This window comes from Miniopterus schreibersii (genome assembly GCF_964146895.1).
Source record: "Miniopterus schreibersii genome assembly, chromosome: 4".
NCBI classification, from domain to species: domain Eukaryota; kingdom Metazoa; phylum Chordata; class Mammalia; order Chiroptera; family Miniopteridae; genus Miniopterus; species Miniopterus schreibersii.
The window spans coordinates 99,228,678-99,242,792 of record NC_138105.1 but is presented as its reverse complement, the minus strand read 5'-3'; the positions used below and the strand labels follow the sequence as shown (position 1 = coordinate 99,242,792).

The window sequence follows — 14,115 nt, the reverse complement described above, 5'->3', positions numbered from 1 at the left end:
CTTGTTCCTGAGGAGGGTTCACTTGATGGCCCTAAGATGCCCCACGTTGGCTGTTCTAAGCTTCCGTCAGCTTTCACCTTCTGACTCGCCTTTTACCACGGTTCTGCTCTTCCATGGCCAACGTCTCAGTCATTTTTTGGACCCTACCGGTCCCCTGCCTGCTCCTGAGGCTGTCCCTCTACTTCCTGAGGCTGTCTATCCTCTTGCTCAAATCAGACCGATGTCCTGGACAGCTTCTCCTGGACTGGCTCCATTGTTTTCTACCTCCCAGGCCGTCTTCTTTCCTGGTTGATTCTTCCACTTCCCGATAGGCCTGCTAATAATCTATTAATGGGGAGTAAATTTCCTGAATTCTTACATGTCTAGAAATTTCATTATTTGTCCTCATAGCTAGAAAAATAGCTTGGCTGGATATAGAATTCTAGATGGAATTTTTTTCCTTAGGCGGAAAAAAAATCAACTCAATAGCATTGAGCACCCCGGCACCCAAATTATGGTCTCTAAATAGTATTTCCCACTAAAGGAATCAGGACCCCTTGGAGAACTGGCTGATTAGAGGTTTGGGGCAGGAAATTTTCAAGGTAAGCCTGAGACATCTTCTTATACCAGAAATTTTGGCCTGGGTGAGGATATTTTATAGCCACAGCCACAGAAATACTTAGCAAATGTGATGAGCTTTTTTTGTGTTTTTTTAAATACTGTAATCTATCTGCGTTTAAAAGAAATGGAGAAACGCAAGCCATTCACCTCTCCGTGAAACAAAGATTAAAGCAGTTGTTGATGTTCTGTGTTGGTGAGGCCATGGACCAACAGCACTTCCTCACTGCACTGGAGAATATGCTGTTGGACTGGAGTTAGCCTGTCTTGGTGGCAATGTAGTTATATCCGAAAATTTAAATATGCATGCCCTTTGACCCAGAAACATAAACAGATAATATTTAAAATCTGCGTAACTGCACAAAGATCTATGTACAGGAATCCACACTGAAGCACTGTTCACAATAGTGAGACTTCGGAAACAACCGACTCCCCATGGACAGAGTAGTGGCATAAATGATGATACGCGCAGGGACTGAAACCCTGTCACCGTGCAGTTGAAACGAGCGAGGTAGGCTCTGGCCGGGTGGCTCAGATAAGCCAGGGCTGCAGGTTCGATCCCCAGTCGGGGCACATGGAAGCGTCAGCCAATGAATGCGTGAGTAAGTGGAACAACCCATCGATGTCTCTCCCTCTCTCCCTTCCTGTCTCTCTCTAAAAATAAAAGTAAAATTAAAAAATTACAAGGAGTAAGGTAGCTCTGTCAGGGAAGACGGTCATCATATATGTTACATGATAAAAGCGAGTTGCAAGAGAATGTGTCGGGTATGTTCCTAGTTTTAAAATATTTCCACGTACAGAGAAGAAATGTGCTCCCACGTGTCCTGCGGCGGTTGTGGCGCCCGGTGGCTCTTTAGGACATGAAGTGTCCTTATCACACTTTGGTGCTGTTGAAATTCCTACAACTAGCATGTATTTTGTAATCAGGGGGGAAAAAATTTAAGTAAAGAACAAGGGTCATAAAGCTTTATTTAATAAATATAACCAAAAGTTTCAAAATACTTTATTCCATAGGTTGCCAATTGGAGAAAAGATAGAAGAGTTAGAAGGAAATGTTTGACGAGATCGCGTGAAAGGGTGAGAAGAGAGGAAGGAGGCTGGGGAAAGGGGAGCAGTAGAGAGCAGGAAAACAACAAACACAGGTGGAGTCGAGAGGGGTGCTCAGGGCCCCGCAACTCTCCAAGTCCCACCCTTCATGGGTCACATCTCACAGGCATCCCTCCATCCCTCCTTGGCAATGACGGGAGATGCTAAATTGACATTTGCGTAATGAATCAGGACTCCAGAGATTCGGAAGTCCTCCCACAACCTGGAAGGCTGCCTCCTTACTTTCTACGACCATCAAGATTGAGGTTTTCCCCCCTCAAGATTTAAAAATTAAAAATTAAAAAAAAAAATTGGCAAGCTCTAGCAGGGAATGATTTAGTCTTTCTGAACAGACTTCAAGATCCTCAAGGCTATCCTTTCTGACTAGGTCTTTTTTTTATTAAATCTGAAATATTGGGTTCTGTCCTGATGCCCCCAGATCACTTTTGAGAACAGAGTTTACTACGCAGTTCAGATTTTTCAAATCCATGGGGAAAGGATGGGAGGGTCAGATCTGGTTGTGGGGACACCATGTGCTGTGAAGTCAAAAAATCAGTTCAAAGGTAGGTGCTTAGGGCTCCAGGGGAGGCACGCGTTGCCCTGGCACGGAGCAGGCGAGCCTGGATAAAAGCGTGTGGCATTGGGGCCTCTGAGCGGGGTCTGTGACTCAGGCACGTTTCTGGACCACCAGGGAGGGGACCAGGGGAAGGCTGGCCAAAACAGTCCCAGACACGGTGCTGTCCCGATATCGCTGAGTGTACTACAGGGGCGTGTGCAGTGTGCGGACTCCCAGAAACACCGGTGGACAGACGGCAGGGTCAGAGCTCACCTCGGGCTCGCTCCTCACGGACCAATCCTAGTTTCCTAAAAGAAAAACCCCTAAAAAAAAAATGTTTGCAGAAACCCATGGGCCTGAGGCCTTGCAGAGCCTCCCCAAGGGCAGCAAGGAGCAGCAACGACACGGACGTCAGTCAGAGAGCTCGTTTCTCCAGTCTTTATTAAAGCTAGGTCCTCCTGCCCACGGCTCCGAGCGGGGCAAAAGCGGCTGGGCCCAGGAGGGCCATGAGTTCGAGGGCCGTGCCAGGAGGGATAGCACGGGGCCAGCCCACCTTGCCCTTGGCCCTCTCTGAGGCTCCTGTCCCGCAGGGAGAGGAGAGAGACGGGGACCAGGACCCCTGCCCTCCTCGCCACCCCACCCCACCCCCTCACCCAGCCGGGCTAATCCATACCACCACCATCCAGGCCCTTTTCCCACCCACCGACTACTGTGCCTCCTACTCCCAGCCCCCGGCAGCTCGGCTGCTGGCTCTCGGGCCCCAGGGCCACGTCTACACTAAAACAGAAGGAACTAGGTCTAGAAGGGAATGCAGTTGCTTCAGCATGTGTTCTGGCCCCGCTCACACTGGTCGAAGAGGCGTTAAGGATGGGAGGGGTCTCACATGAGCTGTGCTTGGCTGTGGGCCGTTGGGAACCCCTGGAGGGTGGGGTGCGGGCCGGGTGTGGGCCTTGCATAGTTGGGTGCTTGGTTTGTCGTTCAGCCGGGGTTCCTGTCCACGCCCCAGAGGTGGGCCCCCACTGTGCAGGCTGGCAGCTCTGTGAGGAGGGAACCTAAGCGGAAGCACTGCCTGCTTCTCCCCTAGTTTGATGACAGGCAGTGCTCAAGGGCCCTGCAGATGTCACAGGGCCCTGGCTGGGATGTGAGAAATGGCCCTGCCACCAGCCTCGGTCACGCCACACCTGTGATTAAATCTGAGGGAGCATGGGGCTCTCAGGTGCCCGCTTGCTCCAGGAGAGACGGCAGTCCAGGGGGTTGAAGGCTGGGGCCGGGGCCCCCACGGAACTCTGAGTGTGCCACCTCCAGGGCCAGAGGTGAGGGCCAGAGGACTCGGAGGGAAGGCGGAGGCTGAACGACCCGCAGGACTAGCACCTGGCCCATCTGGGTGCCCACGTGGGGTGAGGAGAGTGGGTGACTCCCGAGAATAAGGCTTTGAGCTCCCTGGGGACCTGCGACCCGCCCACCGGGGGCCGCAGATTAGGTTTCTGGCTTTTGTTCTTCCACCAGGTCCTTCGGGCCACAGGGGAGATGGACCTAAAGACCCACGGCCGACGGACAGTCCGAGCCGAGGCTTCCCGGACGCATCTCCATCCCTCGGGTTAGGGACCGACGCCACCCTTCGGAAACCCCGCTTCCCCACGCGCAGCCCTTAAAACTCCCGGAGACCCTGAGCGCCCCGAAGGTCCCCGGGTCTCCCCCGGAGGCGCGGCCCGAGGGAGAGCCCGCGCCCGGCCCCCGCCGCGCACCCTGCCCCGGGCCGCCGGGCTTCCCTTCCCGCGCGGAAAGACCCGGTTCCGCGCTCGCCCGCCACCTGTCCCGCGGGCCAAGTCAACGCGAGTAAAATAAATAACGTGGCCCGACACCCACCCCTGCCTCGGCGCCCCCGGAATGCCGCCGTCTTTGTCGGGGTGGCTGCCCGGCCCCGCCGCCTCCGCGCCGCCCTCCGCTCCGCGTGCGCCCCCCGCCAGCCGGGCGGGCGCCAGGAGGGAGCCGCGGGTCAGGGGCTGAGGGAAGGCACCGCACCAGGACTGGGGCCCTCAGCCCGAGAGGCCCGAGGAGGAAGGGGCGGGTGCGCGGCGCCGGCACCGTAGCCGCCCGGGGAAGGGCGGGTGGCCGAGCGGGCTGCGGGCTCACAGGACGCTCTCCCCGTAGGCGCCCGAGGGCCCTGAGAACGGGGTCCTGGGCTCCGAGCCGAAGCTCGTTCCGCCCTTGAACTCCAGCAGGGTGCTGCCGCGCTCCCCCGGCCCGGCGCCCGCGCTGCTGCTGCTGCTGGGGGGCCCCTTGGCGGGCGCCTCGGGCTTGGGCGCGGGGGCGGCGGGCGCGGGGCCGGGCGCGCCGGCCGCGCCGCGGTGCGTCTTCATGTGCGTGAGCAGGTGCGAGCTCTGCGAGAAGCGGCGGCCGCAGTTGGCGCAGGCGTAGGGCCGCTCGCCCGTGTGCGTGCGCTGGTGCGTGACCAGCACCGAGCGCTGCGAGAAGCGCTTGCCGCACTCGGGGCACGGGAAGGGCCGCTCGCCCGTGTGGCCGCGCCGGTGCTTGGCCAGGTTGGAGCGCTGCGCGAAGCCGCGGCCGCAGTCGGAGCAGCGGAAGGGCTTCTCGCCCGTGTGCGTGCGCCGGTGCCGCTTGAAGTCCGAGCTGTGGCCGAAGCCCTTGCCGCAGTCCGGGCAGCGGTGCGGCTTCTCCTCGGCGTGCGCCCACTGGTGCCGCGTCAGCGCCGCGCTCTGCCCGAAGCGGCGGCCGCACTCGCCGCACGCGTAGGGCCGCTCGCCGGTGTGCGCGCGCCCGTGCGCCGTCAGGTGGGCGCGCCGGCTGAAGCCCGCGCCGCACACGCCGCACACGAACGGCTTCTCGCCCGTGTGGCCCCGCACGTGCGCCGCCAGGTGCGAGCCGCGGGCGAAGCGCGCGCCGCACTCGGGGCAGGGGAAGGGCCGCTCGCCCGTGTGCGTGCGCCGGTGGCGCGCCAGGTGCGAGCCGTACACGAAGCTCTTGCCGCAGTCGGCGCAGCGGTGCGGCCGCTCGCCCGCGTGGTACCGCTGGTGCTTGGCCAGGGCCGCGCGGCGCCCGAACGTCTTGCCGCAGTCAGAGCAGATCCACGGGCTCTCTTCTTCGGCCAGCGCGGTGGACGCCGGCTCGGCCAGCAGCCCCCCGACCGCCGGCCCAAATGCGCGCAGCCCGCCGCCGCCGCCCCCGGGCCCAGCGCCGCCGCGGAAAGGGTCACCGGCCAGCCCCGCGCCCTCCACCAGGGAGAGCCGGCCCCCCAGGGGTCCGGGCAGGGCGCGCCCGTCGGCCGACAGCCGGTCCCTGAAGTCCGGGAGGCCCAGGATCGGGAAGCCGTCCGGATGGAGCCAGGACTTGGGGTGCACGGGAAAGTGGAAGCCGAGCGGGTGCGAGGAGGGGCCTCCGCCCTCGCCCAGGCCGTTGCCCAGCTCCAGGAGCCGCCCGTCGGGCTCACGGTCCTCCTTGCTCCGGGGCGCGGGCGCCTCCGCTGCGGCTGCGACCTCCGCGCTCGCCTCGGCCCCGGCCCCGGCCCCGGCCTCTCCATCCGCCTCGCCCGCCTCGGGTGCCTCGGGCCCGGCCTCCGCTCCCTCGGGCCCCGCCGCAAGCGCCGCGTCGCCGGGCTCCCGCCGCGGGCCGTCGCCGCCGGGCTCGGAGCAGCCGCCGCCGCGCCGGTGGCGTTGGAAGTCGGCGCGGAGACGGAAGGCCTGGCCGCAGTCGGGACAGCAGTGCGGCCGGTCGGCCGTGTGCACCGCCTGGTGCCGCGCGAGCGCCGAGCTCTGGCTGAAGCTGCGGCCGCAGTGCGGGCAGGGGTAGGGCCGCTCGCCCGTGTGCGTGCGCTGGTGCGTGACCAGGTAGGAGCGGCGCCCGAAGCCCGCGCCGCAGAAGGCGCAGCGGTAGGGCCGCTCGCCGGTGTGGATGCGCCGGTGCGTGACCAGGTGGGACTTGTAGACGAAGCGCTTGCCGCAGTCCGGGCACGGGAAGGGCTTCTCGCCCGTGTGCGTGCGCTGGTGGATGGCCAGGTGCGAGCGGTAGACGAAGCCCTTGCCGCACTCGTCGCAGCCGAAGGGCTTGACGGCCGCGTGGTAGCGCTGGTGCTTGGCCAGGCGGGACCGGTGCGGGAACACCTTGCCGCACACGTCGCACGTGGTCTCGGGCCGCCCCGCCTGGGCGGCCGCTTCGTCCGGGAAGGCCCAGGGCGCCAGCAGGTCCACGCCCGGCGCCTGGCCCGGCAGGAAGGGCTTCGCCTCCGGCCCGTCCGCCAGGGCCCCGAGGCCGCCCGGGTCGAGCCCCCAGCCCTCCGGAGTCCGCGCGGAGTCGGAGTCGTCGTCGTCGGGGCCCCACGTCCCTGGCACATCCCCCACACCATAGGCCGCCGACCACAACCCCGGGGGCTCATTCTCCTCCTCCGCCACCTCCGCCAGGAAGTCCTCGTCTTCCTCGTGGTCCTCTATGTCCTCGGTCCAGAACCAAGCACCTGAAGGCGACAAGGGAAGGCCAGAGGGGCGCTGAGAACAGGCCGTCGGGGCCCCTGCGGGCGTCTGCTCTGGGAAACCTCGGCGGGACCAGCTGCCCCGACGCTCTGCTCAGCTTTCCTCCCTCTCTGGGTTCTTCTCTCCAGCCAGCAACCAGGGCTCTCCCTCCTACCCCAGAGCAGAACCAGGAAGGGCTGCCCTGGGCCAAGGGGAGCTGGGGCGCTCTGCACTCACCCCAAGAGGCTCCAGCACCTGCCTGGGCACAGCCCAGGCCTCCCTACTAAGCCATCCCCCAGCTCCCCTTTTTCTGAGCAGCTGTGCCTCCGGGAGATGGTCCCGAGTTGGGTGAGACTGCGGGTGACCTGCAAGCCACCTCCTGTCACAAAAGGACAAGGAGTCCCAAGTTCCTGCTGTCTCGGCCCCTCCACCGAGCCACACCCGACCCCTCCCTTCAGTGCAGAGCATGGGACTGGGGCCAGGTCAGTAGGGCTTCCTGGTATATAAAGTGGGAGCGCTGGGAGGCCTGCCATGGTGACCCACCCTGGAGGGAACTAGTATTTACGGCACAAGCACCCAGTCACACAGGGAGCAGAGGGCAAACACCTGGCCCAGGCGTTCCCAAGCACCTGCACACTTTCTCATGTGCACTGTGCTGTGTGTGTCCACGTGGGGATGCATCGGGCTGCAGCCCACCGGCATGGGAACATACGGCCAGAATTCAAAACTCAGATGTGGCCCAACTTGTCAGGAAGCACAAGGCAGGAATACACTTATGTTCTGCAAGGCTGCAATCTAGAAACACAGAAACCCTGTTGGGTCAGAACAGTCAGCATCAGTCCTGCCCAGACCCAGAACCTCGACTGGCTCAGCTGCACAGAAATGGAGGGAAGGGAGGCCGTTCAGCAGGCAGGCTGCAGGAACTCACCCTGCACAGTGACACCTGTAGACAGGTGACACATCTAGCACTATGCTTGCATCCTACCCACCTCACTCTGCAGGTGGTCGGGGCTGGGGGTGAGGGGTAGAGGAGCATTCCAGGCCTCTAGCCAAGTTCACGGGCACATTGTGGCTCCACCCCAGGACCCTCTGAGAACCATGGAGAACGGGGCACATCAGGACCCCATGACAAGAGACTGGCCAGCACTGGCCTGTGACCCCTTCACCTCCGAGTGGCTTTTCTGAGATGTGCCTCTAAGACCCTCTGAGACTCATCACCGACATCCCAGTTTCATTCTGGAGGCAGCAGCAATATTTCTCGCTGGCCAGAGCCCCCATGATTCTGGAGTCCAGGAGAGATTCCAAGAGGATCCCAGAGAATGGACACCTGGGCAGAAAGCACACCCTGGCACAGTAGAGAGTGAGGCCTGAGGCCCAGCCCACTGAGGGCAAGTCAGGTCATCACCACCTGAAAGGTCGTGTGCAAGGTGAGACTAATCCCCCTGCCCTGCTGTTTCAGAGGGTTGTTATGAGCACAAAACGTACGTGGGGAAATACTCTGAAGAACACACGTGTAGGCAGAGCACTGTCTGTGTTTGTTTGTATTTTTTATTTTAAAACACATCTATAAGTCTATCCAGGCATGTGACTGGCAGGAGACATCCAGGGACCCTCACTAGGCTGGTGTCACTCCAGCCCAAAGCCCAGTACACCTACTGTATGCAGGCCTCCCCGGAACCTTCTGAAACACTGAAAACAACTCACAGACCTCCACGAGACACCTCCACAGAACCAACAGTCCGATGTCCTCAGGGTGGAAACTACAGATCAGTTCACATTCTTTATTTTCCAGACCAGATGGAGGAGCAGAACCAGAGCCAGAGCCAGAGCCAGGCCCCAGGTCTCTGGAGACATCTGCCACCCAGAGCGCTTCCTGTAAGAATCTCTCCACAATCTCCTCTCTGGAAGATCCAGAGCTGCCTGCCGGGGCCAGAGGCCTGTCCCCAGGCCTTCCAGGGAGAGGAGGGAAGGATAAGAGGGACCCACTGTTCAGAGATGGCCAAATGGTTGGAGAAGCCAGAGTAGAGCCAGGGCGGAGTCTGCTCGGCACCTGTAGCTAGCCCCTCTGAGCGATGATAACTTAACAACCGGCCCTCATTTACAAAACAAAACAAAACAAAAAACCAGAGATTCCAAGGCAAGGACAAGGGATCATTTTTAAGGCCTCCTAAAAGGAAACTCTAAGTTCCTAAGGACACCCCCCCTGCCCTCCCAGGTCTCCACAGATTGAGACCAACAGGAGCCAGCCCACGAAGGCAGAAGTTAGCCCGTGGTGACCACACTGTCTCCACAAAACCCACCCCACAGCCCTAACCACCAGTATCAGGCTGAGGCAGAAAGCTAAGGTGAAGGCCAAAGTCTGGCCTCCAAAGAGCTGTGTCGGCAGGAACCCCAGGAGATCCTGTCTCATGCTCACCTGTATAGACACCAGTGACAATGTCTCCCTCCTCAGGACGGGGGCTGTCTGGGACCCAAGGTTCCTCTCCTTGTTCCAGCCGGGAGATCAGATCCGGCTTGGGGATGGGGTATCCTGGCATGGAGAGAAACAGAGGGCAGCTGTGGCTGTGCCCGCAGGCCCCGCCCTCACGCCAGAAGCACTGTCCTCAACTCCTCAGTTCCTCTCCTCATCCTTTCCAGAACCAGCCCTCCTACCTCCCTGCTCCACTCTGGAAAATCCCACATTCCCTTCTCTCTAGGGCATTGCCCCGATACCCCCGGCTCTCCTGCCAAGCCCCTCCACACCTGCAGGGTGCCCACTCCTCTCCTCTGCCATCCCTGGAGGCCTGGCGGCTCTCCAGAACACATCCACCTGGCTCATGGCACTGCTGGGCCATACTGGGGATCCCATGACACTCTGCCCCATCCAGAAGCTGGGTTGTCCCTGAGGTTTCCCTGGGCTGTGAGCTGGCTCCAGCACCCCCTTCTCCAAGACCCTGTGGCTCCAGAAGCCACCCTCACCGACAGCTGAGCCCCTGGCCGCCATTGCACCAGGAGGCGCTTTGGGGACAAAAGGCCCCTGCTTACCCAGGGACACCAGGATCCCATAGTTCTCCTGCATGACTTCCTTATAGAGGTCCCGCTGCTCGGCAGCCAGCCCTTCCCACTCCTCCAGGGAGAAGTATACAGCCACATCCTCAAAGGTCACCAGCCCCTGGGGAACAAAGCACCCGGTCACTGCTCCAAACTGCCCAGGTGAAGGGCAGGGCTGCAAAGGGAGTGACGGAAGATGACCTCAACAGGACGACTGTGGCCCTAAAACAGGGAGCCCACGGGGACACCGCCCAACCCCATTACCAGCAGACCTGCAAAAGCCCAACAGTACTACGGGCTTCCTGGCCTTGCCAAGGCCCTTCTAGACAGGGACTCCATTCCCATCAGAGATCAGGGACCCAGGCTCGGAGAGGGCGAACACCCAGCTCACTCGGGGCAGGGGCAGGATTCACAGAGGTCAGGACGAGGAAGCCCAGGCCCAGGACGAGGAAGCCTCAAGGCTGTGCTGCGTGCCTGCCTTGTCCCCTCCTACTTCACCGTCCGGCTCAGGCCAGCGGTCGCGTCAGCATTGTGAGGGCCCAAAGCTGGCTGGACAAGTGGCACCAGCTAAACTGAGTGTGGGCACTGGCGCCTGATCTCACTGGGCTCAGCAGGAAATCAGAGCCTGGACAAGTGGCAGGCACTCTAGGTGCGGGGCACAGCCTGACTCTGGAGACAGCCAGGCCTCTGAAGGAACTGCTCAGGACCGGTGAGTGGGTGGTGGTAAACGCCATCGGGACATTCCAATGGCCTGGGAAGGGTGGGCCCCAGGAGAGTAGAACCACATCCCGTGGCCTTGGGGATGGAGGTGCCTGGCACTTTCTGCAGCCACATCCCAGCTCATAGCCTGGGCTCGGCCTGTGGAACACAGTGCCACTGCCCTGCCAACAGGGGTCTCTGGGACAGCAGGTGGCAAGCCCCCTGGGGAAACCCTGCCTGGTTCCTGGGAAACTGAGCTCCAAATGAGAGGGCAGCTCACTTGAGACCCAGCTGCCAGGTCGTCCAGGTCCTCCAGGTCGTCCAGCTCCTCCAGATCCTCCAGGTCATCCTCCCCAAGCACGGCTGGAGCCCGGGAGGCCTGCAGGGCTGAGGGGAAAGATCTCTGAGGGGCCAGCGGCCTGCAGCGCTGGGCCGCAGCCCTGGCCACCTTTGTGCATCCAGCAAGCAGGGGCAGGAGCTCCTGGTGACTCCCCCATTTCAAAGCCTGGGCCCTGACACCCCAGCCCCAGCCCCAGCCCCAGCCCCAGCCCCAGCTCCAGCTCCAGCTCCAGCCTATTGGGCCAGAGAGCCCCCAGCCTGCCTGCCCCACCCCCGCCCCCCTTCCCCGAGGTCCAGCTCCTTTTTCTTACCCTTTTCCTGCAGGACTGGGGACTGGGCAGCACCCCCACGGCCAACGTGCTCCGGGGTCCCCGACGCTGGACTCCGCTCCTCGGCCAGCTCCTCGTCTGGGTCCTGGTCCTGCAGCTCCACCTCTGCCTGTGGTCCAGTGGCCTCCAGCTGCTCCTCCAGCCCCAGCCGGCCCTCCTCCGCCTCCTCCTCTTCCCCCTGCTCTTCTCCCTGCTCCTGGTCGGGGTCACACTCGGGCTGGTCCTCCGCCTGCTGCAGTGGGGCAGCCAGGGAGCCGGGCGCCGGGTGCAGGGCTGCCATCTTCTCTGGAGGAAGCCTCAGCTTGGCCTGGAACACAGACGGGCAGGGGGCGGTGATGGGCCGCTGGCCACGCACAGGCTCCTCCACGGCCTCGCCTCACGCCAGCCCTGGGAAGGAGGCAGGTGCTATTCCCCCCGCAGCACAGCAAAGGCAAGAGACCAGCAGGGCTCCTGTGTCACTCCTCCCACAGGCCAAGGCCCAGGCCCAGGGGCTGGGGCTCCCTGGCACCCAGAAGCCGCCTCTGTCCCGCCTCTTGTGTGCTTCCTGCTGGTTCCAGCCCCATTCTAGATTCATATCACTGAGCCCAAGGCTGCAGGTGAAGGACTACACCTAGGAGCACCCCTGCCAACTCCAGCCTCTCCCAGAGTGACCTCCTTGGTCTCCATAGCTCCCTGGGTGTGTGAAGGTGCCTGAAATGTAGAAGCACGTGTGCCGTGTGTCGCTGCAGCCACCCCCGGAAGGAAGCACTCCTGCCCAGCACCTGGGGCAATGAGAATGCCAGCAAGGATTTCCCAACTGCCCCCCACCTCGGGCTCAGAGGAGGATTTTCTCACCCAGACCTCAGGCTGCAAATTCAGGCTGAGCCCAGACGCCATGCCGAGCCCAGCAGAGATGCCTCCTGCCTGGCTGCCACCCAGAGCTGACTCCCACAGGCCAGGCCGCCGTATCCAGGGACCCGCACTCAAAAGAAAGGCCATGGCTTTGGAATAAACTGACCCCACGCTTGCCCTGCCTCCACACTTGGGCAAGTACTACCCCCTCTCCCTGGAGCTTTCTTCCCCTCTTCCTCACGCATCCTCCGGAGGCAGCTCCCTGGGTCCAGTCACACACAGCACCCTGGCCTCTGCCCTCGCAGCACCCACATTTTTTATACACTTATGGAATTGTCTGCTCATTGCCAGTCTCCCGGGTACAGTCAACCCTAAGAAGGCGGAAGTTCCCTTTGCTCACCTCCAAATGCCCCCACACCAGACACAGAGTGAGCGCTCCAACGTTTATTGAAGAAATGACTCTAAAGCCTGCAATCAGTGCGACGAACGTGAAACTTTAGAAGCTCAGGATTTTGGCCCCACTGTCACACTCCAGAACAGACTGACCACCGTCGAGGGTCCCACCCCGGAGGCACTGGAGAGTCTCTGCCTCCAAAGAGGTTTGGCCCCAAGTTCCTTCTCCCAAGAAGGGCACCTGCTGGAGAGCAAGGCCCAGCAGCCACCAAGGTCGGCTGTCACCCAGCATGTGGGACCGGGCCCAGCACAGCCTGACACCCCATATACCTCGACCCAGAATCCAGGACAGAAGGGTTCTGAGAAATGGACCTCAGTAACTTGAGCACTGCGTGTGTTTTGTCTCCCCAGGCCAGGTGTATGGTGGGGATGCTCCCGGACCTGCCCGCTCTCCTTTCTTCTCTGCCCAGCCTGTCGGCCCACCAGAGACCGGCTCTGCGTACTTCCCAGCACCCGATTCCAGGTCAGCAGCCACAGAGGGTCAGGGGAGCAGCAGCATCTACACAAACCCTGGGTCACCCCAGGCCCTCATTTCCGCTGGAGCCCTGCACCCTAAGATACAGTGCTGCAGACAGAACTGGCGGTGACTAGGTGCCCTCCACCGGGATCAGGGAGGACCCCAAGGGCATAAAGAAGTGGCAGAGCGTGAAAACTGTTAGAAATGCCCCACAGAAGTGGGTAAGTGGACTGAGAAGTAGGAGAGGTGTGTGGGTGTACATGGATTCCTCCCCTCTGGGGGACCTTCCAGGTTCCCACCTCCTCCAGGAAGCCCTCTTTCCCTGACCATGGATTTGGGCTCCCCCGCTCTCCTGGGTTTGCTCCGCAGGTGCAGGCGTATCCATGGACCATCCCGGCTCCCTCACCACGCAGGCCAGCTCCCCAGACCTGCCAACACTTGTTGAAACAAACAAAGTGCCAAGGTCTCCCCACACAGGTGTGGCTAGAGGCCTGACCCTCCTGCACACCTCCCCGTGCACCCCGCGCCCGCCGGGTCTCCCACCGCTGCGGCCGCACGGGGCAGCCCAGGCCCCATCCAGCTGCGCACTGGCCGTCCAAGTGTCCGCACAGCAGCCCCCGGGGCCTCCATTTGCAGACCAGGGTGGACCCAGCCAGGCCCCGGAGGTCTCTAAGCAAACCCCCGGGGGGGCCGGCCCTCCAGCCCTCCAGCCCTCCAGCCCTCCAAGGGGCGCCGCGCCCCCGCCTCCCACGGAGGCCCCGCGGTGACAGCCCCTCCTGGATGGGTGTGTCCGGGGGCGGCCGCGCCAACCCCGCCCCGACGGGGGCGAGCGCCTCCCGAGGAGTCGTGCGTGTCCTCCCGAGCCCGCCCACTCCACGCTGCCCCAGGACGGGCCCCGGGGGTCGCAGCCCGCCCCATCGCGCAGGCCCGGGCAGGGGCGCAACGGGCGTGGGCGCGGCCACCGGAGGCCCCGCCAGCGCGCCACTCCGGCCGCCGGGCGCAGGCCCAGGTCCCGGGGTCCCGCGGCCCCGCCGCGCGCCGCGGCCTCCCCGCCGCCTCCCGGCCCCGCGTCGAGGGGCGGCCCTGCCCGGCCCCACGCCCGCGCCCACGCCGCACCTGCCGCGCGCGCCAACGCCCGCCGGCCCCGCCGCCCACTCACCGCGCGCGCCGGGCCGGCCGAGCCGCCGCCGGACGCCGGGGCCGGGCAGGGCCTGCGCGCCCCGCGCTACACAAAGTGACGGCCCCGGAGCTGCGCGGCGGCGGCGCGTGGGCACC

At 62.6% G+C, this 14,115-nt stretch overlaps 1 protein-coding gene across 1 annotated transcript; it reads right to left on the bottom strand.

Annotated features, from left to right (window-relative positions):
* Nucleotides 1-1,549: 1,549 nt before the first annotated feature.
* ZNF316 (zinc finger protein 316) lies at nucleotides 1,550-14,115 on the bottom strand. Its single transcript, XM_081133924.1, has 6 exons — nucleotides 14,000-14,115; nucleotides 11,082-11,406; nucleotides 10,712-10,818; nucleotides 9,727-9,853; nucleotides 9,119-9,232; nucleotides 1,550-6,707 (listed from the first exon to the last, which is right to left on the bottom strand). The coding sequence occupies exons 2-6, from the start codon at nucleotides 11,377-11,379 to the stop codon at nucleotides 4,369-4,371; spliced, it is 2,985 nt and encodes a 994-aa protein (XP_080990050.1). The 5' UTR covers nucleotides 11,380-11,406; nucleotides 14,000-14,115; the 3' UTR covers nucleotides 1,550-4,368.